The sequence below is a fragment of the Heloderma suspectum genome, chromosome 4 (assembly GCF_057233095.1).
Source record: "Heloderma suspectum isolate Gila_16-S chromosome 4, 16-S_ref, whole genome shotgun sequence".
NCBI classification, from domain to species: Eukaryota; Metazoa; Chordata; class Lepidosauria; order Squamata; family Helodermatidae; genus Heloderma; species Heloderma suspectum.
In genome coordinates this window covers 143,664,135-143,688,053 of record NC_139461.1, presented here as the reverse complement: position 1 = coordinate 143,688,053, position 23,919 = coordinate 143,664,135, and the positions used below count along the sequence as shown (strand labels likewise).

The 23,919-nt window shown below is 43.5% G+C and overlaps 1 protein-coding gene across 1 annotated transcript in view; it reads left to right on the top strand.

Annotated features, from left to right (window-relative positions):
- CFAP61 (cilia and flagella associated protein 61) overlaps window positions 1–23,919 on the top strand; it is a 212,286-nt gene that overhangs the window by 123,650 nt on the left and 64,717 nt on the right. The window contains exons 19-21 of the mRNA XM_084850737.1: window positions 17,080–17,178; window positions 19,216–19,384; window positions 21,851–22,025. Coding sequence (XP_084706863.1) covers window positions 17,080–17,178; window positions 19,216–19,384; window positions 21,851–22,025 — 443 coding nt within the window. The remainder of the gene's footprint in view (window positions 1–17,079; window positions 17,179–19,215; window positions 19,385–21,850; window positions 22,026–23,919) is intronic.

The window sequence follows — 23,919 nt, the reverse complement described above, 5'->3', positions numbered from 1 at the left end:
ACTTGAGCACACTCCGGGAGAGAACGCAGGACAGGAAGGCCTGGCGTGCTATGGTCCATGGGGTCACGAAGAGTCGGACACGACTGAACGACTGAACAACAACAAATACAAACACACACATATATATATATATATATATATACACACACACACACACGCTCACTCTCTCTCTCTCTGTCTCTCTCACACACACACACACATGCACACACATAGTGTCAGGCGCTCATGTAGGTAGTGTGTATTCCGTTGATTTTGCTTACTTTTTGTATTGCCAATGTAGAAAGGTCATTTTGCAGAGAAGGAATGGGGATATTGTAACTTATGAAAGGATACTTCAGCTGATCACTTTTAGTTCACTAGCAAGATCGGTACAGAGGGTCCAACAACTGACGAGCCATTTACGTCCCTGCTCTTTGCCGTGATAGGCTATGTAAATATATATGTAGCCTATCATGGCTAACGCAGGGATGCAAATGGTGGCCGCTATGGTGGCCGCCATTTGCGGCCGCAGCCTGGCAGTGGATGGAAGTCCGGCTGCAGGCAGGCCCGGCCGGCCGGCAGCTCTGTGGGCTTGCCGTGGAGCAGAGCCGGCCGGGGAGGATTCAGGGGGGGAGGGATGGATCGCCTCCCCCCCCAGCGGACGGCCCCCCCGGAACGGGGTGAGTAATCCGTACACCCCTAATTGCTAGTCATTTAAAAGATTGAGGGCCTAGGCCCATGGGACACAAACCTGCATAAAATTTGCATATGCTCATTTATATCTATATATGAAAATTTAGAAATAATTTATTTCTAGGATTTATTTACATTTCATAGAAGTCAAAGCTATCCAATTAATTTCTCATCCAAATCACCTCAAATATTTTTTTCTATTTGTACCCCACCCTAGATCATCCCAACTGCCTTGGTCGCCCTGCGGGATGACCTTTGCCAGGAGAGGGACAAGGGGAGTGTGACCCTGTTGATTCTCCTGGACCTCTCAGTGGCTTTCGATACCATCAACCATGGTATCCTTCTGGATAGGCTGTCTGGGTTGGGAGTTGGAGGCACTGCACTGCAGTGGTTCCGCTCCTACTTGGATGGCCGATTCCAGAAGGTGGTGCTGGGGGATTACTGCTCTGTGCCATGGCAATTGTGCCATGGGGTTCCACAGGGCTCTATTTTATCCCCCATGCTGTTTAACATCTACATGAAACCGCTGGGGGAGGTTATCTGGAGGTGTGGGCTGAGGTGCCATCAATATGCGGATAACACCCAGCTCTACCTCTCTTTCTCATCAAACTCAGGTGAGGCAGTGACTGTTCTGAATCAGGGCCTGGGCATGGTAATGGACTGGATGAGGGCCAATAAACTGAAACTCAATCCAGGCAAGATGGAGGTACTGTTAGCAGGTGGTTCGTCTGCCCGTCTAGGTGATATTCAACCTGTTCTGGAGGGGGTTGCACTCCCCCTAAAGGATCACATTTGTAGTTTGGGGGTGCTCTTGGATCCAGAACTGTCACTTGAGGCACAGGTGAACTCAGTGGCACAGAGCACTTTTTATCAGCTCAGGCTGGTATACCAACTACGCCCTTATCTGGACAGAGATAGCCTAGCTACAGTTATCCATGCTCTGATAACTTCTCGTCTGGATTACTGCAATGCATTATACGTGGGGCTGCCTTTGAAAACGGTCCGGAAACTTCAGCTGGTCCAAAATAGGGCAGCAAGACTGTTAACAGGGACTGGCCAATGAGCTCATATTATGCCAGTACTTTTCCAGCTGTACTGGCTGCCAGTCCATTTCCGGGCCTGATTCAAAGTGCTGGTGTTAACATTCAAAGCCCTTAACGGCTTGGGGCCAGGTTATCTGAAGGATCGCCTCTTCCCATATGTGCCTGCCTGGACTTTAAGATCATCGTCAGCAGCCCTTCTCCGTGAGCCCCTGCCAAAGGAAGTGAGGCGGGTGGCTACTAGGAGGAGGGCTTTCTCTGCTGTGGCACCCTGGCTGTGGAATGAGCTCCCTAGTGAGGTTCGCCTGGCACCTACATTGTATTCTTTCCGGCGCCAGGTGAAGACCTTTTTATTTTCTCAGGCATTTTAACATTTTAGCTCTTTAGACTTTTAGCTTTGCTGTTTTAAATCTGTATTTTAAATTCCTGCATTGCTGCTAGGTTTATTCTGGTTTTATTCTGGTTGTATTGTTTACTGTGGTTTTAATGTTTTATATATTTTATATTGTTTTATTGTGTGCTCTTTGGTTTTAATTTTTGTAAACCACCCAGAGAGCTCCAGCTATTGGGCAGTATAGAAATGAAATGAATGAATGAATGAATACCACATTTGCCATTTAGATGCCCATTCTCTCAGTCTGTCCTTCCCAGTGGGCAGGGAGTGCCCAAACAGTGGGAACAAGACTGCAAAGAGAATTGGTGACAACTCTGGTGCAGCAAGAGGTGCCTGAGCAGCACAGGACTCTGTAGACTTCTGTGGCATCGCTGACTCCCAGAGGCTGAAAGGACCTCAAGCAGTCATCTAGGGGCTGCCGCCACCACTGGCACAGGTCTTCCCGACTCCCATCACCCCCATAGGATAGGGCAGGGAAGTGAGAGCAGCGCAGATCACCAGAATAGAGCAATGAAGAGCTCTGATTCTAGCATGGCTGAAGCAACAGGCCAGGGAAGGCATGTAAATCCTGCAGTGGTTTTGGCACCAAACCCGAGCAAGGTGGGTGAGTAGTCCAGCTTTCCCCACCTAAACCTAGCAATTGTTCTTGACTTAGTCAAAGAACTGATGTCTCAGGAAATCCACTGTGCCTTAGCAAAGGGGCCACCTTGTAAGCTCAACTCCCCTTCCAAGAAGCACAAGGGAAAATGCAAGAAATCGAAGGCAAGATATAGATCAAAGCACAAAAATAAACAGACTACCAGATCCCCTTCCAGGAACTCATCAGATTCCCAGTCATCTACTCCCTGTTCTTCTGATTCATTCCTGGCCCCCGAGTCACCCTGTTGTCCTTCCAAACAATGTAAATGTCAGGATAAGGGAAAACCAAGGGGAAAAGGAAAACATAGTAAAGGGGACCAATACAAACCCAAGAATAGCCCTCAGCCTTCAGGGGATTCCATGGACTCTGGGTACTCGGAGTCAAGGGAATTCTTGGAAGAGGATGAGGAAACCTGCCTAAAAGAAGTGTACCTTTTTTCCACAGGAGGTTTTTTCCTACCCTGTTGGCTAAGGCTCACAGAGTGCTGAATATTAATGACAATCAGGTGAAACCAGGGGAACCCTCTCCCTCAGGTTCTAATCCAGCTGACACAAGTTTTCCTCCAGGGCCTCTGAAGCCTTTATCTGTTCCTTTCCCAGATTCTTTCCACCAAGTCTGGAAGGGTGAGTAGGCCACTCAGGGAAGTCTAAATCCACATGCAAATTGGCAAAAAAGTTTTATTCCTTCGCTCCAGCAGTCATGGATTTGCTCCAGGTGTCCAACATGGATACCCCAGTGGCAGCCCCGTCATCCTCTGGAGGGGGAAGGGGAGCCAAAGGAGGCATATGATAAGAGCCTGAAGCCTCAGTGGCAGCTTTCAAAACCTCTTTCTGCAGCATTTGTAGCGTACTCTTCCCTGGATGCAATCCACTTTGGGGCTCGATCCATGGTAGCTAAAGAAGTGGCCAGAAGGAACATGTGGTTACATAACTGGGACTGGCCATTACGCCTTTTGCCAGGAACAAGCTCTTTGGAGATATCCTGGGTTTCCACAAGGTAAACATCCAGGGTAAGAAACAGGCATTACCTACAGTGAAGAAAGGCACTCCAGATCAGCATAGTCCTTTCACTACAACAAGCAAATATCTAAGTCACTTCATTCTGGGAGATCCTGATTCAAATGGAATAAAGGATTTAAGTCCATCGACAGGACAGCTACCCAGGAGTCTTCCAGCCATTTCACCAAGGAGTAGGGATGTACGAAAATCACTTACCTGTTTGCGAATTATGCTGATGGTGGGGGGGGAGGCTCTCTGACTCTCCCCCCGGAATCCTGGACGGGGGGGGAGGCGCTCCGTTCCTCCCCCCCCCCGGAATCCTCCTTGGCCCGTTGGCCGGCTGAGCAGCCAGCCAGGCCCAGCCAGGCCAGAGCCGTCCGCAGCCGGGTTTCCGGCCGTGGAGGGCTCTGGGAACCCCCCCCCCCGCGTACGCAAATGGCGGTGGCTACGGCCGCCGCCATTTGTGTTCCTTACTTTTGACATCTTAATCTACGTAAATATTTACATAGACTAAGACGGCGAAAATAAGGGGAATGCAAATAGCATAGTGGACGCTATTTGCGTTCCCCTTATTTTCGCCGTCTTAGTCTACGTAAAATAAGGAATGCAAATGGCGGCGACCATAGCCGCCGCCATTTGCGTACGCCTTTTATTTTTATTTTTTTACCCAGTCGTTTTAGGCTGCGTAAGTTTTTACGTAGCCTAAAACATCTGGGTTAAAAAAAAAAGCGTACGCAAATGGCGGCAGCCGTAGCTGCTGCCATTTGCGTACGCCTTTTTTTTTTTTTTTACCCAGTCGTTTTAGGCTGCATAAGTTTTTACGTAGCCTAAAATGTATGGGTTAAAAAAAAAAAGGCATATGCAAATGGCGGCCATAGCCGCTGCCATTTGCGTACGCTTTTTTTTTTTTTTTTTTACCCAGACGTTTTAGGCTGTGTAAAAACTTACGTAGCCTATCACGTGGGTGTAAAAAAAAACAACAACCTGCAAATGGCAGTGGTGGCAGCCGGCCAGAAGACCAGCTGCCGCCACCACCAAAACCGCCGCCGGAGCCGCCGCCGCCGCCCGGAAGATCCGCCCCAGGTAAGTCTCGTCCCGGGGGGATCCGCGGGGGGGGGGCAGGCCGTTCCACCACAGATTTTGGGTGGCCGAATGCCAGTGCATTCGGCCACCCAAAATCTGTGGTGGAACGGCCTGCCCCGAGATCCGTGGCGGAATTCTCTGCCATCCCTACCAAGGAGACGAAGAAATCCTCCACAGCATGATGCCAAGGCTCAGGGCCAAACTGGGGGATGATTGTTTGACTTTCCCCAGATATAGTTTCATATCACTTCAGATTGTTGAGTCAAGGACACTGTCTCTCAGGGTTATTGCCTGGAGTTCTCCTGGACACCATGAGACAAGTTTATCTCCATGCCAAAAGCAAAGAAGCTGGAAACATTTGAAATTCCTCAAAGCTATTCAGCATCTGATCAACATCAGGGCCATAGAACTTGACCCATGATCCTGAGCAAGTTCAGATGTATACTGACTTTTCTTCTTTGTCCCAAAGAAAAATGGGAACACAAGAGCTATGCTGGACTTCAAATGGTGGAATAGGCACCTGCTAAAAAAGCATTTCAAGATGGAAACATTCAGATCCATTGTGGTAACACTCCAAAGTCAGGATTTCTTAGCTTCAGTTGATCTGTCAGAAGCATATCTTCATATACCTGTCAGGGAGAAACACCGCAAATACCTTCACTTCTGCTACAACAGATAGCACAATCAGTACAGAGTACTTCCCTTCCATTTCATATCAGCTCTGAGGGTGTTCACCAAAGACTTGGTGCCCTTGTTTGTGTACCTCAGGATTCAAGGGCTATTCCTTCACCTGTATCTTGACAACATCCTTATACGGGTGACATCCAAGCAGAGGTGTCTCAACAATATCCAAAAACACTGACTTGTCTGATGGATCACAGCTTTGTTGTGAACATAGAGAAGAGCTCCTTGGTTTCTACCCAACAGCTGGAACACTTGGGGGCGATTCTCGACACATTGCAGTTCTGGATGTTTCTAAGGGAGGAGAGATAGTCCAAGATTTTGTAGCTGGCCAATTTCATCAGAGCAGAGTCTATTTTGAACCTCATGCCTGCCAGACTGATGCACATGATGTTGTCATGGCAGGATCTGGTAAATTGGTCTCATTTTCATTCCAGGGAGTTACAGAAAGTGTTTATCCCCTTCCAACTTCAGATAGCCAGTTAGCAATCTTGCTGTCAATACAGGTCAGGCAGGAGTTGAATTGGCGGATGCATCTAAGCAGACTCCAGAATGAGTCTGGAGGAATAGGACAGGATCATGCTCACCACGAATGCTAGTCTGTATGGCTGGGGAACTCACCTGAATGACAAGGTGAGACAGGTCACTTAGTCCTGGACTGAAATGAAAAGGAGTATCAACTAGCTAGAGCTCCAGGCAGTTTACTGGCACTGCAGGAGTTCACTGTGGAAGTGGAGGGAAGACATGTCCTTGTCTGGACAGACAACATTTTGGCAAAAGCTTATGTGAACTACCCAAGGCAGATCAAAATCCAGATTGCTGCACAAAGAAGCAATGGCGCTGTTCAGGTGGGAGAGCCACCCCTTCTGTCCCTCAAGGGAGAACATCTGCCCAGAAAGGAGAACATAATGGCAGATTGCTTCAGCCTGTCCTGCTATGGCTGGATCTCACTCAGTTTGCCCAGTGTTAAGGCAAACTAAAGGACAAGTCCAATAGTTAGTCAGTAAATAGGCAAGGGTCAAGAGCACAGTGTTACCAGTCAAGTAGGTGGTTCCCAGAAGAGAGGTTTGAGGCGCAGCCATGGTCCAAACATGAGAGAGCCTTCAAACAAAAACACAGTAAAAAAAAGCTAAGTCAAGCAGGGGTCCAGCGGTCAGGAGTGCAAGGGTTCAATCACAAGGCAAAGTCAAGGAAATAAAGTACAGGACACTGGAGCTGAAGGTAAGATGTTCCAGCAGTGGCTAGACTGAAACTGAAGGCTTATATAGCCAGAGCTTCCAGAGGCCCACTCAGGGCTCAGCTGCAGATCATTACAGGCCCTCTGGCAAAAGTCCTACTTATGAGGAGGGCTCTGCTTATGATGAGACCTTTACTCCTGAGGGGTCCTTTTCTGCAAGTGGGCACTCCTTCATCTAGCAGTGGTCTTAGCCTGTACCTTCTGGCACCAGCATTCTCTTGGGCTTGGTAGTTATTCAGCCACCTCCTCTGACACTGCAGGTGAGGCACATTCGTCATGACCCATGTCCATGGGTTCCTTAAGGTCCACCACTGTCGAAGGGCCCAGTGTAGCTTCCCTACAGGTGCTGGGGGAGTCTGTGGTAGCACTAGCATCAGAGTGTTCCATGCGGTCTTCAGGCTCTGCAATCTCAGGCTCTTCATCTAAAGCATCATCCTGGCCTGGGTCTGGGTCAGGCATGACACACTCGGACTGCCATTCAGGAGTCAGAGGGGAGACTTGATCTTCGAGTGTTTTGCATGGTGGTCCAACACTTTGGTTGACCAGTTCTGGACCTATATGTAACTCCAAAGAATGCACAAGTTCCCCTTGTGTCCAGAGGCTCAAGGCACAGATGGTTTGCTGGAGGTGTGGCCAGCGTGTCTTCTATATGCCTTCCCACCCATACTTCTGCTACCACAAACAATCAGAAAGATCAGGCAGGTAGGAGTGGTGGTTATTGGCCCAGGAGTCCATGGGTTTTGGATCTGTTGGAACTGGCAGGCTTCCATGCAGGAAGGATCTGTTATCACAGGGCCCTGTTCTTCATCCATAGCCAGATCTCTTCCAATGAACAGCTTGGAAGCTGAAGGCTGCTGGCTGAGGCAGTTGGGTTATTCAGAGGCTGTCTTGAAGATGCTTCTGTCTTCTAGAAAAGAGTCTACTAATCATGTCTATAGCAGCACATGGAAGACTTTTCTATCCTATTTTGCAAGTAAGGTGCGGTGCCTGGGAAGGAGAAGGTTGTCTTTGTAGGGTGGTCTTGCTAAGGGCCTTAGTAAATCACTGGTGAATGATGTGCAGTAGATCACAAAACAGTCCCGACTCCCAGTTATTTTCTACGTTAGGCTGTTAGAATTCATGTTTTGTAGTCATTCTGATGTAAATTTGTATTTGCATATGCAGGTTATCCCAAGTATATGCCTCTTATGATGCAGTCAGTGACTGACATCATCCCTTCAGCTTCTGGCTCCAGCTAGTAGGACCTTTATGGTAGATCCCGCAAGCCTGAGGTCTGTTCATGCCTGTCTTAAGACTATACCTAGCCAGAGCCTTGGACTTGACAAATTATTTGTTAATAGCGTAGATATTCAGGTGATGTGTCTGTGTCCGAGTTAATTGTTAGAACATAGGACATACCTTCCCTCCCACCTCAAGCTAAGGCTTATGTAATCTAGGTCTTTGTATGTGTATTTGTGAAAGGAAACTAAGGGGACAGAGTACAGTTTTGGAGAGAGATGAGGTGTTGGGGCTTGGTAAGCTAACAGCTTCAGGGGTGCCTCTTTCTGGAGATCTGATCTGAGGCAGTGGATTTGGTTGTCTGTTGGAATGTTGAAGCTGTGCCTCCACCTTCACTCAACCTGTATATTTGTAAATAAAGTCTAATATTACAAAATGACATAAGCCTCCAGGGACTTCCTTCCAAAGGAAACTGAGCCCAGATAAATCCTGCGCCCCTGGAACCTTGTCACTCAGGGAAGTTGGGAGAAAGTATAACACTACAGTCACTGTGCTGTCAGTTGTGGTGATCAGAAAAGGGTTATGCCCCTCAGAATAAACATCTTAGGTTATAATAGGGAAACATGGTCATTTAAATGTGCCTGCACCATTCACAGTGGACAGCACTTTCCTTGCTAATGCATATATAAAACCCTGTTTTCTGTTTAGAATGACTGGTTTCCCCCTTTTCCTTCCTTTGGGCCTGTTTAGCAGTCTAAAAATGGCTTTAAAATTACATGCTTTTAAAGCCCTACTTGTGACAGAACAGCTACAAGTCCTGTTATCTGGTAGCTCAGTATTACACAATATCCTGCACAGCTGTCTTGTTTGGCAGTAGCTAGCATAATGCTTGCTGTTTAATTAGGCTTTTTATCTTTACATTTGTCTGAGAATGTCAGGAGCCTTCCATGTTGCCTGCCACTAATTAGTTGACTAATTAAATAGTTAGTGCTTACTTGCTGATCACAGGGCTAACATGTAATGAATGTTTTAGTAATTGTTATTGTTTTATGCTATCTGCCTTTTGCCACATGAGTTGGCTGAAATATGTGCCCTTTTCCCATTGCTTTTTTCCATAATGAGTGAAAATAATACCAAAGCAAAACAATGCAGTGGTTTGCTGTGTGCTCAGTATTACTGGAGCAGCATCATTCAGACATTGTCCTATTGCATCATTTAGAGCAAATGGAGAAGATCAATGTTGGAACAGAGATAAATAGGGCATGTTCTATCTTGCCTTGTTGTGAAATCACAGTTACAATGGATGGTGTCTGTGACAAATGTAAGACATACCCAATGGAGAAAGATAATGCCTCAAAGAATTATTTGCAGCAATTAACAGAGAATAATACTGTGGTATCGATATACATCACAACATCAACAGCAAATTCAACTTTAAAATTGTAGGAATTAGCTTTAAATATTAACCTTTGACAGCATTAATTCAATCATTCTAGTGTCGTATTTTTTTGCTATACACAGAGATCTCCAACATATATCGTTCATTTCAATAGAGGGGACAGTTCCTCATATCCATCTCTTAGCATGTGGAGAACTGCCCTGCCACTGAAGAGAATGAGGGCATACAAGAAATTACACTGCATATGCATCTAAGTACCCATAGACATCTGAATCAGAGCCATTAATTGTGGCTTTATTCAGGGATTTGTGTGAATGAGCCTGTGTGTGTGTTTGTATGTGGACACACGAAGAGCGGTGTGTTGGAGGCCTCCATGCATGCAAACAACCCCTGGATGTCCTTAGATTCCAAGTGCAACCAGACCCCAAGGGCTGCACATGTGCAAAAATGCACTATGCATGCCATGCCAAGGACGTATGTCACTTTGCACCAGACAGTGGTATGGCATGGCAACTAGAGTTAGGCACTCAGCTTTGAGATATAGAGAAATTCTTTTGATATTTCCCACTTAGTGATTGATAAACATTTATAATACACTGCCTTTCTTCTGTAGAACTCACAGCACCATACATAGAACTTCCAGGCAATCTCCCATCCAAGCACTGATCAGGCCCAGACCTGCTTAGCTTCAGCAAGGTAGCTGCATTATGTGCCTTCAAACCATGTCTTGGAACATTTGCCTTTTAATTGTTAAGAATTACAGGTTATTGTAAATGTCTCAAAGTGTCTGACATTTACTGTACTCATTTTTGAATGCTACTGAAAGAAGTGGCTGTTGTATATAGTTCATCTTCTTCGTTAAAATAAATTTCTTCCATCCATAAAAATAATTAAATATCTGACTGATTTGCCAAGAGTGAAAAGCATCTAAAACATTAGTTTGTAAACGTTTCTTGGCTTCCTTTTTCATGCCCCCAATAAATTGGCAACATGACCCTTTTATTTTAAAGCCAAGGATGTTGAGGCCTCCTTTTGTAGCTGCCCTCTAAAATCAGGCAATGAAACCCAATACCTTTTACTTATTTCCCTAGATACTCTAATCCCTCCTGCTTTACAAGTATTTTTGAGCTGTTCTTCCCCTTTTGTATCCACAGCAACATGAATCCCTGCTGAAATTATTTGCTTCGATAATGCAGGTGCACTTGTTTAATGCTTGGTTGGGTTGAGCTCTTAACTTGAAGCCTTTTTTTAACCCAAGGGTGCCCTGTGCTTGTACAGCACTTGGCATTCAGCATTCTTCATGTATATTAAAAGCAGAAGCAATTCTGCTTGTTTATATGCAGCATCTGTTTTTCAGCACTTTTCTCCTTTTTTGCAATGACCAGAAATGTGCTGCTTTTTAAAAGATAGATTTTGAGGAATCAAAACCCAGGTTGTATGAATCACTATGTTGTTAGTTCTTAATTAAGTCCCAAATCAAAATAATAGCATTGATTTCATACAGTAATTCCCAAACTGTAAGAGAACTGCTGCTGTGCCCCAAGAAATAACAATTAAGAACTCTTGAGAGCACACCCAGAGAGGAAGCTGCCCCCTAGGTCTCTATACAATTCACTTCTCTGGCCTTGCCTCCTCTAATCAGTCTCCACTTGGGGGGATTAATTCTGTCTCATCTTTGCATTGAATGTGATTGGATGTTCAACTAAATCATTCCCAATGGAGAAAAAGAGAGCAGAATTACCCACCTTTAGAGGAAGCTTCCTCTGTAACTGCCCTAAGCATGCCTCCTTCCAGTTAGGAGGCACTCCAGATCAGTAACTCCTGAAGAACCACAAGTGCTGGACTTCTCTAAGAGTGAGTATTTCTTACTTTTACTCACCTTCTATAGTTTTGCAAAGCTGAGATCACACAGCAATGTGAAAAACCCAATGCAATCACTCTTAAAATGTTAATCTGGCTTCAGTCTGACATTACAAAGAAATTCAAAGGCAAAAGGCCCAAGCTGCGGCTCGGCATATCATATATTTATTTCAAATTCTGAGGGAAACCACTGATGTACTTTATTCAGGTGTGTGGAGGAGGTGTGCTTTTCATTGGGCTGGTGGAATTCTGACAAGCAGTTTAAAAGTTATCAAGTTTTTCTGCCCCATGAAAGCCTGTGGCAGCAACTGCTGGCAAAGGTATATTGGTCATGCTCATTTTCACTCTGAAGCTAGAATGCTGCCAGTACTCCAGTGTTTTGAATTCCACTGTTCCTGTCAGCATTCTGATAGTGGGGGAGGGGTAACAGGGAACTGTCAACTGAGAGTGAGGTAATATTGAAGGCTGAGGGAATCACTGTCACTGACTGACAGATGACTGATGAACAGTGGGAGGAAAAGGAAAAAAAAACTATGCTGAAATCTTGTGCAGGCTCAGAAGTTATTCTTAATGTACAGGGACATTTCTATTCATTCGTACACATGTACTCAGTTAATGACTTGTTTGTATTTTGCTTTTTAGTTTGTGTGTGTGTGTGTTTTTCAGAACACTGTAAAAATAAATTTCCTTTTTAAAATCCAGGAAAATTTAATGATTAAAAACAACTCTCAGTTTAAGACCAGACTTAAGGCTATCTCATGTTGGCTCAAGTTCCACAAAGCCAGGAAATTGGAAGCTTAGGCCTTAACAGCCATGCCCCATGATCAGTAATGATGTTGTGCAATGTCACAAATTGTGCTTGCTTACAAGCAACAAACAGGCATGGATCAGCTCACAGGAGGATTCCTCTAGTAATGCAGTAAGGTTCAGATGATTCATAAAGTAATACAGGACCAGAACTATGTGGGGCATTTTTGCTGGTCCCAGGCATTCCATCCTCCCAATCTGGATTTGGCGCTGAAAAACTGAAAAACTCCTAATAGAGATCCACTGTGCCCCCTAGAGCATCTCATCAGTTGACATCCTGCTGGAGAAGCTAAATAGTTTTATGTAGCCGTATCTCACTTCTTTGCCCTCCAAAATGCAAACAAAACCTTTATCTCTTTTCTTGAATAGTCTGATTGGTTCCAATTACCGTGAGTGTTTCAGGTGTAACTTACAGTCATTAAGAAGGTGGGTCCAGCCACTAGGCAATTTTCTGATTTGCTGGCTAGACCACTGACATCAGAAATGAGGGCTATCGCGTTATTGGTCTCTGCTAAGGGGCTGGCTTTTACAGAACTGAAATCCCCATAAAAAGATTCCCTCAGTCCTTCTAGAGCTTTCCTATATAGCATCTAAATGGAAGCCAGATGGTCTCTCTCTCTCTCTCAGACCATCCTCTCTGCAATAAACTTGGCATATGCTCTGGGACTCAAGACTCTACTCAAGTGTTTTAAAAGGGATTTTTCGCTGAACTCTTCTTCATGTGAAAGACCTCATGGTTACAAAGCTACCGCCTACGTTTTAAGATTTTTTTTTAAGGTTCTGGTAAGTTCTCTGTTTCTGGACTTGGGGAAGAAAAGTCCAAAGTACCTTTCTTTTTTTCTCCCCCCTACCCCAAACTGGTCATAAGGGAGGATTCTTGGCAATAGGGCTCAGAAAGCAGCTGGACAGACTGGGGTAGGGGTCCCCAGCACGGCACACGTGGGGCTCTCCAGTAGTGCCTGTGAAGGGGTTCCCAATGTAGCACCTGTGGGCACCCAGAAAGCTTTTTAAAAATCCATTTTTAATATATGTTCATGGATTTGTATATACCCATACCACTGAATACATATGAAATGCCTATATATGAAAATACAGCTTTCTAGCAATTATTCATAGCCTTGCTATGTCTCTCCACCCAATCCTTTTCCTTGCTATTTCTCTCCCTTCCCTGTCCCTAGTATTCTTTCTCTCCCTAGTCTGTAGCCTTGCTCTTTCTTTCCCACTCACCCCTTTATATTGCTGTTTTTTTTCCACTTCCAGCCTCTAGCCTTGCTCTTTCTCACCCCTCTACCCTTTTACCATGATGTTTGCCTCTCCCTCCCAGCCTCTGGCCTCTCTGTTTCTCTCCCCCACTCTCTTTTGACTAGCTAGGCCCCCACAGCAGCCATTAGGTGAACCACATCCTCTGTGGGAATTATTTTGCAGTGGTGCCTACCGCAGTTTCTCAAATTCCCAAATGTGCCCATCGGTCCAAAAAATTTGGGGACCCCTGAACTAGGGTATGTCAAGAGGTTCATTCTGACTGGTGGCAGTCTATCCGAAATTCTTTTCCTGGGGAACCCATGGAAAGAAGGGGTCCATCAGGAGGAAAAGTTATCCCTTCTCCCGGTCCCATAACAAAAGACCAAGGAAAAGTGAGTGCATGGAAGGTAAGTTGTACGCAAGCACAGCTTGTGATATCGCACAACACCATTACTGATCACAGGGCACATCTGTTAAGGCATCAACCTCAGCTTCCCATTTCCTGGCCTTGTGGAACCAGAGCCAACATGAGGTAGTCTCTGCTCTGGTCTTAAACTGGCAGGGTTTTTTTTATCATTGAATAAGACTAAGATTAAAACAGAAACTTTATGAAAACAATAATAAAACAAATAAAATACAATAAATAGATAGGAGAAAATAAAAGAATCTCAAACTGTAACAAAACTGAGAGGTCATCTGTTTAACAACTATTACAAATATGGGAAATATGAAAATAAGAATATACTTAATTTAGCTACATTTATTATTTCTGGAAATGGAGGAATTGTTATAAACTCTTAATGTTTTAAATCATTATTTCATTTAATCCTTGGTAAACCTTAAATATGGTGTTCCCATGCTTTAAGTAGTTCCATTTTGCACTAATATGGTTTGTTACATTTGAATTGTCCAAATCTCATGATTTTACTCTTAATTAAGCAATGAGCAAGTGACTTGATCAAGGTGCTAGTCTTCATCTTGTACTGAGCTGTTTAACTTACCTGGGGAGGTGCTCAGTGCTCCCACACCTGATGTGTGTGTGGGGGGGTTACTCCTACATACAAGGAATTGGCTGCCAACCTCCAGAAACGTGGTTGGACCAATCTGTATTTTTTCAGTATTTAAGGACCAACATACATCAAGGTCAGAACCAGAGGGTGGCAAGTTTGGGCATTTGCTGGGGCCCCAAGACCAGCAAAGGGTCCATCATACTAACAGTGCTGCTGTATTCATTTGCATGGAGCACCCAAGAAGGTCAGAGACAGCATGACAGAACTCTTGGTTTTCATGCCCCAGTTGTCCAGGTTAAGGAGCCCCTGAGGGTGCCTTTCCCGAGGGACTGCAAAATCCTCAAGCCAATACTGACATAGACCATAACCATTGAACCATAACCACTTCATCTATCAAGGAAATCTAAATATTGTATAATCCAATATTATTATTAGGCTTCTAAGGAACCTATCACAGAAGTGTCTCATATATGACAGGTCAGGAAGCATTCATGTTAGCTTTCCACCTTGTTGACTGTCAGTCTTCCTTTTGAAGTTTGGTACTTAACAGTACTCTTGTGTGCTCCAGTAGGATAGAGAACAATTGTTTCCTGTTTTTCAAAAAGGATAAATGTGCTACAGAGAGGAACAAGTTACTCTTGAGTTACAGATTACCCACAGTGGTCATGGAGCCTTTATCCATGGTACCATAGAGTTGTAATCATGGGCTTCTTCCAACACTGCAAGATCTCAGAGCCTTGGCAGTCCAAAGGTCCACTAGATTGTTTGCTTATTTCCTGTAGCCTCGTTTCAGGTGACTTGAGCTGTACATTCACTTGATCTGCCATTGCACCATTTTGAGCAGACTGCAATCTCTGGCTTTCCCTCTAGCTGTACATTTTGCAGATGCAATGGCTGGTTTTCCCAGGACTTTATTTCCTGTGGGAGAAGCTGCCACATCTAGCATCCTTTAATCTAACCCTCAAGATTGTGTCTCTATGGTCCTTTTTGGATATAATGTTAAAAACTATGGTTTAGCACTCCATGAATAAGCCTCAGGCTCATATGATCCATCCTCCCCTCTTCTCCTTTGTTGCAGATGCAAAGAGGAGATTAGAAGCTTCCACTTTTAAGGTAACCAGAATTCCTCATTACATCTTCACTTTGAACTCTGGTTAATTTAAACTATGGTTAATTAACAAGCCAGGGTTATAAACTAGTTTGATTCTGGCTTGTTTGAACAAACCATAGTTTAAACTAACCAGACATAATGGGAAACTGATTATTTTAAAAGTGGAAGCTAATGCTTCCAATCTCCTCCTCATAGCTGTGCCAGAGGAGAAGAGGGGAGGGGGGAAACATTCATGTCCAAGGCTTGTTCACTTAACCATAGTTTAACCATAGTTCAATGTTACATCCAAATCAGCCCTCTATATATAAGAGGTGGAAACAAGGCAGGGGCAGGTGAGATTATTAACTGGATTTCCACATTAGGATCAGGAATTCATGTAGCAATTGGTTCTGCAAATATATGGCAGTGATAATAACTGTGTGCTTGAAGCATCAAAATAGTTTCTGACAGCCATTAGGAATACTAATGACCACAGTGGTAAAGCATATGCTTTTATCCTTTGCATGATTGTGTAAGATAAGTAAATGCTAGAGATGGGAAGAAGATAGGGGCAGGTAGAGATTTGGCAAGCCTGATTATTCTTCAGTGAAGATGAAGCAAAGTATTTTCAGTCACAACAAAAGACCCTTCAAGTATGTCTGACCCTATTTCTTTTTAACTGGATTTCCACATTAGGATCAGGAATTCATGTCGCAATTGGTTCTGCAAATATATGGCAATGATAATAATTGTGTGCTTATCATGAAGAATCAAAATCGTTTCTGAAAGCCATTAGGATTACTAATGACCACAGTGGTAAAGCATATGCTTTTATCCTTTGCATGATTGTGTAAGATAAGTAAATGCTAGTGCTGTGCCAAAAATTTCTCCCACATTTTTTTCGACCATTCTCATTCAATTTGATAGAAAAGAACTTGCTTTCGAAAAGAAATTCAAAGGAGAAGAAATTTCAGAGAAATCCTCATGGGTTGGGTTTGGGTTCTTGTGCTTACCTTACTTATGAGGTGGTGGCTGAGGAGTGTGCATGAGTGTCCTGTCTGTTATTGTACATCTCTGTGGCATCCTGTGGCCTCCTCGGCTTCCTGCACTTTAGTTAAAACCATCATGAGGAAGGCATCATGAGGCAATTCCTCCCATGGGGCTTTTTCAGTTCAGGAAGTGCAGGTGGCCTGGAAGGCTGCAGAGCAATGGAAAGATGTGCAAGAGAGAGAGAAAACACACACAGCACCCTTGACCACCTCACAGTGATTAGGTAAGCTCAAAAACTGAAAGAAATTCACAATTCTGCCTCAGAGAAGTGGAAGCCTCAACACAGTTGTTGCTGGCCTCTTACAGAAGCAGGGCAATAAACCAAAAACCCTTAGGAAAAAAGAAAGAACCTGTGCTACAACCCCTGCCAATAGCAAGCCCTACCTGTGAGAAACTGTTGGAGAATTTCTCCTCCCCTAGGAGAAATTCAATGAAATTGTCCCCCCAATTTCTCTGCCCGCAAATAGGCTGGCAAATTTTGAGAGGCCATATGTGCACAGCTCTAGTAAATGCTGGACAACTAAGAAGAATTCATAGGTTGGTGGGATATTCAATTGCTTGTGAATACTAAATATGAACCTAAGCTAAGCCCCAGCAAACGTATGCAGATTTTGTGTCTAATGTTTGGGGGGGTTGTTTTTGTTTTTCTCTTTTTTAGTCCACACCTGAAATTCAACAACCTTACCTTGATTTCAACTCATGGACTTCCAGGAAAAGATGTGTCAAACAATCTGCATAAGCGTTTTTTAATTAACAGGTTTGTTTAAAGCATTTTCACAACCAAAAAGTATAAAATACAAACATTCTTTTGAAATTGTGAAATATATGTCTGATGTTATATGGTGGAGTTGTGTAGTGGATGCTAAGGACAGTTGTCATGTTGAACTTCTAATGTAGCCTTCACTGTGGGGTGTGGCTTGCAAGTGGACAAGCTGACAGCATAACTCCCTCACTCTCCCAACCACCATGCCCTAACCAAAACTGTAATGACAAAATAAATTCATTTTGGCAAAAAGCATTGCTGAGAAATGAGAGGGTGCTTCAGGATCACCATCAAAGTCAAGCAAAAGTTTCTAAACTTACTTGCCCATCTGTCAACTGGTCCAGGTATTTTGAGAGCTCAAGAGATAGAGCATCAGTCAGTGACACAATTTGAGGCCCACTGTATCCAATCAGAAAGCAGTGTGCGGGAACTGATCTCAGAAATATACAGAGCTGAGAAACATGGTGGTACTCAAGGGCTTAGAGCAACTGGGGAGGCCAATTTGGGAATAAAAATAGATGAGGCAGAATGGGATATTTATTAGTATTAGTATTATTTTTAAAAGTATACACCACTTACCATATTTGAAATATATATCCAAGCAGTTTGTAAATAGAATACATTAAAATACATTAAAACCATGTACTCACAGTACCACAAGTAACAATCAGACTGGGCAGCACAATCAATCAGGGAAGGCCTGGGTAAAGAGATGGGTCTTCCATTGGTGCTTAAAGCACTTGGCACCTCCTGCATACCAGCAGGGAGGTCATCCACAGGGTGGGCGCCCCCACGGAGAAGGCCCGCTTCTGGGTTGCTGCAAGATAGTAATCTGCAGGTCACGGTGCAACAAGCAAGGCCTCCTCCAATGATCCTGATGATCGCACAGGACTGTATCAGGGAAGGCAGTCTGCCAGGTAACCTGGTCCCAAGCTGTTCAGGGCTTTATATACCAACAGCAAGGCTTTGGCTTGGTAGCGAATAGGTAGCCAGTGCAGCTGCTTCAACACTGGTGTAATATGTGCACTGCCAGGTGCCCCACTCAGCATCCTGGCCACTGCATTCTGCACCAGCTGCAGCTTCCAAACAAGGGTAGCCCCACATCAAGTACATTACAGTAATCTAAACTTGAGGTCACCGATGCATGGACTACAGTGGACAGATTATCCCTGTCCAGGAAAGGATGTAGCTGACGTACCAAGTGGAGCTGGTAATAGACGCTCCTGCCACAGAAGTCACATGGGCCTCTAGTGACAATGATCAATCCAAGTTGCCCATGCTTGCCCTTTACCCACAATTAGCAATATTTCCTGGATACGCATCTGTTAATCTTGCACAAACACCTAATTGTGTTTTTGCTGGCAGCTGCTCACTTTGTGATAGCTAGCCATTGGAAATCACACTTGGCTTTCACCTAAAAGGACTGGGACAAGAAACTATGGCAAATAGCCTTATTTGAATGACTGGCATATCAATCAGAGTCTCAAAACAGGTTTTGAAAAACAGTGATTTCACAGCCTTTAAGCTGTTCACAGTGGAAAATGCTGTCCAGTATGAAGCAGAAACACATGGTGGACTCATGGTAGGGAACCCCATTTGACCACAGATCTCTGGCACATATTTTCCTATACGCTTACAGAAGTGAAATGTAGTTCATGCTATATTAGAAAACATTTTTTAAACTCTACTTTCGTCCATTTTGTGTATATAATTAGCTACTCTTCAATTCACAACTTATGGGTGAAATGTGTGCTACATTGATCATATCTGTAGCAAACATACTCATGTGAAGTGTGATTTATTTTATTATTTTATTGCAATGTGGTCTACTGCAAAGAATTCTTAGTTTACTTCAACAGAAATTGTTTTTTTTCCCAAGCTTTCATATTACATAATCGCTCACTGTGGACTTCAGTAAACCCACAGTCAGATAGCAAGGACTTCATCTATTATGGAACTCTAACAAGCTCATCAGGTGTCTAATTAATTTTGCAGTCAGCTGCTAATATGTAACTTGTTTTTTCTTCACAGCCACTGTTTTAATGAAGATGACCATGCACTGATGTCACTTGCTTCATGGATTAATGTTGTGGTTGGAAAAATGACTGGAATAGACAGATCTGCAAAGCATGTAGTTGTTTCCAAGGGGAGAAAAGTGCCATATGACCATCTCATCCTTTGCACTGGCCAACAGTTCCAGGTGAGATTGAGCACTGAATGAACGAAAACTAGTATGTTTCATATCTGGAGCAGTTAATGAACACAAATGAAGAGAAATTTCAAGTTAATTCTTTGACATAATGTAAGATTTGTCATCCCTTTACCTTAATTCAGGGGTGAACAACTCATGGAGACCCTGCCCACTTTCCCCTGAAGCCCATCTGATCAGCTGGACTGCAGGGGGGTGCTGTTCTGGCACTGGGACAGCATGTTGGCCTCAACACACGTTGAGCTGTGTGTCTATCCAGGCAGCTAAACTCACATCTAATCCACTTCTGTATAACTCGGATCTTCTACTTTATTTATTTAACACAACATAAACAGTAAACAACTGATAAATATAAGATCAATACTTAGCAGTAGAAGGTTGAGGTTAAATGGATGGATGATATGAGATGATGAAATGGATCGATGAGGTGAAAAGACAATGCAAGGCCAAGGCTTCGGGTTGCAATCCAAGGCAGCAGCAGAGAAATAGGCCTGCAGAGTGTTTCCAAGAGCGATTTACTCGGAGCTGGCTGCATTTGGTGGTCATTAGGGATACATGATGTCATGGCCATCCTGCAGCCACCCTGGAGCTTATCGTGGAAAAACTGGATTTCCTGAGACTGCTTATAGTCCAATTCTTTCCCTTAAATTGGGTTCTCCGCAGTATGGTTGTTGTGTGCCCCAACCCCCACATTTACCTAGGGTATGCTGGCCCTGCCCAGGGGTGTGCCTTTCACCATGATCCCGCTCAAGGGGTGTTCCCTGTCCCTGTGTTTCCCAGCACAAACCAATTAGTGTCTACTCAGAATTAATTCCCATTGTGGACAACGAGGCTTGCCCCCTGAATGCACACATCAGAATTTACAAAGATCCCCCTCAATCAAAATAGCACATTTTAAAGCATTAATTCCCTAAAGGCTGTAAAGCCCGACCTCAATGCTGCGATTCTCCGTTGTTTGGTTTATTGCCATTCAGAAGTAACTACTTTGCACCTTCGACCCTATGTTGCATCGGGTTAGAAAGGAGGCTGGTTTCCCATCCCTTTGCTTCCCATCCCTGTCTTTCCCAGCACCAATGTATGTGTGTCTACTCAGAGGTAACTTCCATTGTGATCAATGAGACTTGTTCCCAAAATGCGCACTCCCAAAATTACTGAGATTCCCATGAATCGAAATAATGTAGTTAGGAGCCTTAATGTCAAAGCTTTGAAGCTTCTATTGATCGCAACAGGGCAGGAAGAACACTGTTCCTGTAATGATTGTTGGTTTAAGGAAGTAAGTAATGGGGGTTGGGGGGGAGAGAGAGAAGAGGATTGTTCACATCTTCGGCAGCTTCAAGGCAGGGAGAACACTCTTTGTACAAGAGTTTAAAATTAATAGATTAAATTTAAATTTAATCCAGTCAAGGTGGTGGTTCTATTGGTAGGTGTTAGGGTTGATCAGGGAGTTGATTTTCAGTCTTTGGATGGAGTTATACATGCTCTGAAAGATCAGGTTTGGAGCTTTGGAGATGTTATTAGAGCCATGCAGATGACTCCCCATGTAGTAACCATGACTCAAAGTGCCTTTTACCAACTTCACAGTGAGTTCTCTGACTGCACCTCTTCCTGAGTAAACCTGATTTTACTTGATCTCCATTCATCTTTAGTAACAACCAGATTAGATTATGGCAATGTGGGGCTGCCTCTGAAGACTGTCCAGAAACTTCAACTAGTACAAATACAGCTGCTGCCAGTTTACTAGCAGTTTACTAGTTTGACCTTATCTTAAAAAACTGCACTGGCTACCAGTTTATTTCCAGACAGAGTTCATGTTTTGACAGTTAAAACCATAAATAGCCTGGGATTAGCATCCCTTAAAGCATATCTGCTTACCTGTGTTCCTGTCCATATTTTAAGATCTTCCATAGAGGCCCTTCTCCATGTGTTGTGATAACTCTCAACTCTCTTTGGAGTTGAGGTAGGTGGCCATAGTGGTGGCATATATGGTGGCACCTAGACTTTGGAACTCCCTCCCCAGCTTCATTCATCAGGCACCCATATTGTCAATCTTTCCATACCAATTAAAAGCACTATTTACCCAGGCCTTTGGTGGCACTCTGTTCTTCTTTCTTCTGTGGATGGACTGCTGAGTTCTTGCTTTCATTGTTGCTTCCATTATTATTTTTTTGCTCGCTGCTTTATTTTAATGATATTGTGAGCTGCTGGGGGGGGCTATAATTGTTGAAAACAAATACATAAACATATGTATGAGAAATTTGATTTCAGGTGCAATCCTATGCAGATTTAGACAGAAAAAAATGTCCTACAACTCCCAGCATTTCCCAGTCTGCCATGCGGGCTGGGGAATGCTGGGAATTGTAGGATTTTTTCCTGTCTAAACCAGCATAGGATTGTGCCCTTAACTGAACAAGCAGTATAGCGAATTATATTCTTCTATGTCACTGTCTGTTAATATAGGTCCCATGTCCTACTGGTGCAGATATCAAAAAATTGTTCACCAACAGAGAGGTCTCAGAAAACTGTAAACAAAAATATACAGAAGTAGTGCCTTCCAATCTTTTTGTTATTTGCGATGATGAAGACGCCTTAATTGCAATGAAGTGGCTAAAAGAAAAAGTTACTTATTCCACAGGTAAAGATTTTAATAACACCTATATTGGAGCAGGGGCAGAGGTTGATGCACTTCTTGGCACAGTGTATCTTCTTTTCCAACATACAATTATAGTCTAATTAATCCTTGCAAAATGTTTCCTCTGCTGTGATTTGTTTTATGAATTAATTTACAACTTATTGTCAATTCTGGAGACCATTATATTTTTTGCTTGGAATAAAGGCTGCAAATAAGAATTACCTATAATTATTTTGTGACATGAAAGTCCTAACAGCAGGGTCTGGGTTTATACATTAATTAACAAATTATATAATGATTTCATTTGCAAATGTGTTTTACAGCAAATTTCCAAATTTAAAAAACGCTAGAAAGAAAATAAGATCTGAACCACAGCAGGTTAAAAAAATAGCTTTATTGGACTGAGTGCAGAGATACTTGCACACAAAAAACAAAAGGTACTGTGTGTGACTGGTATTGTACATATTATATTGATGTGGACACACTTCCACCCCTTCATAAAGATGCAAATAGTGTCTTTAGGAGGACTACTTCCATATTGCAGCCTGTTTCAACACCCCCACCAATCCACATAAGATTTCTTTATTACCTATGCCCCAGTGGGATGTCATATGGGTTTCCACATTCAGAAGGCAAGCAATGGATCTGCTCAGTTTTTCTGTACTGTGAACACTATTTCCTTACTGCTTGCATATGAGCAGCAGAAATAACATCCTACAGTCTAAGCAGCTCTTTCCCTTGTTGGTTTGGCCACAAGTGACCACTGGATTCTGCAGATTCTACAGCAGTCATATTAGATTAAGATGGATACCAACTATGGACAATTCTAGCTCTGTGAAAGCTGTTTGGAGTTTGGCTAAATCTTAGTGACAGTCAATGTGAGACCTTGGCATCTTAGTTGATGCTAAAAACCTGAGGAGGAGGAAGCATCATATCGAATAAGACGCTAACAGTAGAAGCCACAACAGGCTCACAGAAAATGTGGAATCATAACATAATTGGAATATTTGGAAGAAGATGCTGAAAATATGTGCTGATGTCAAACTGACCTGTGCAAAAATCTGCAGAAAAGCAGGGTCCTAATTACACTTCCCCGTAGGTATGCCTTGTGTAGGTTTACATAGGTGACAAAATGGAGGTAAACAAGGGGGGGGGGAATCTGCAAGCTCTGATCAATATAAAAAGATGTTCTGGTTACGTACGCACAGTGGCTTCTTCTGCTACTACTTCTCCCTTCTTCTCTAGGATACTTTTGGATATTTTCCATTTCCTCTCCTGCTGGTATCATTGGACAGGAGATAACTGGAACCTTTGCCTCGCCATACCTGATGGGCACTGATGGAAATTAAAAGACTCATGACCAACTGTGTTGGATTGCTAGATATGAATTTTTCCTGACATAGTGGAATAGTCAAGTGAACTCACTAGGTGACCTTAGGAAAGCTATTATCCCTCAGCCTCAACTTACCATCTGCACTGCAGAGATACCTATCTTACTAGGTTGTTATAAGTGTTACTGAAGAACAGATATTTTCTCATGGCTCTCAACAGCCACTCTATTGCTGATGTGTTTTGCTGTTACCTTCCATTGACCTTGGCATACAGCTCTGTTTTATTTATTATAGAGGGCTGTTTCAGACAGAAACATGGGATTTGTTATTTAGCTTACATAAATATACTGGATTTATCCCAAAGTGGGCTGATTTGGCTTACGTTTTGCAAACTGTTGTGACTGGTAATATGAACTGAGAAGTTCCATTAATTAAAATTTTTATCATCCTCATCCCTCCCCCAGCCTCTTCCCTCTTGCACACCACTTCCTCCAGTCGCTTCCTGCCACCATTATCCATGTTTCATCATTACAACTGCACCAACATCAGCTGTTAACATAAGCCCC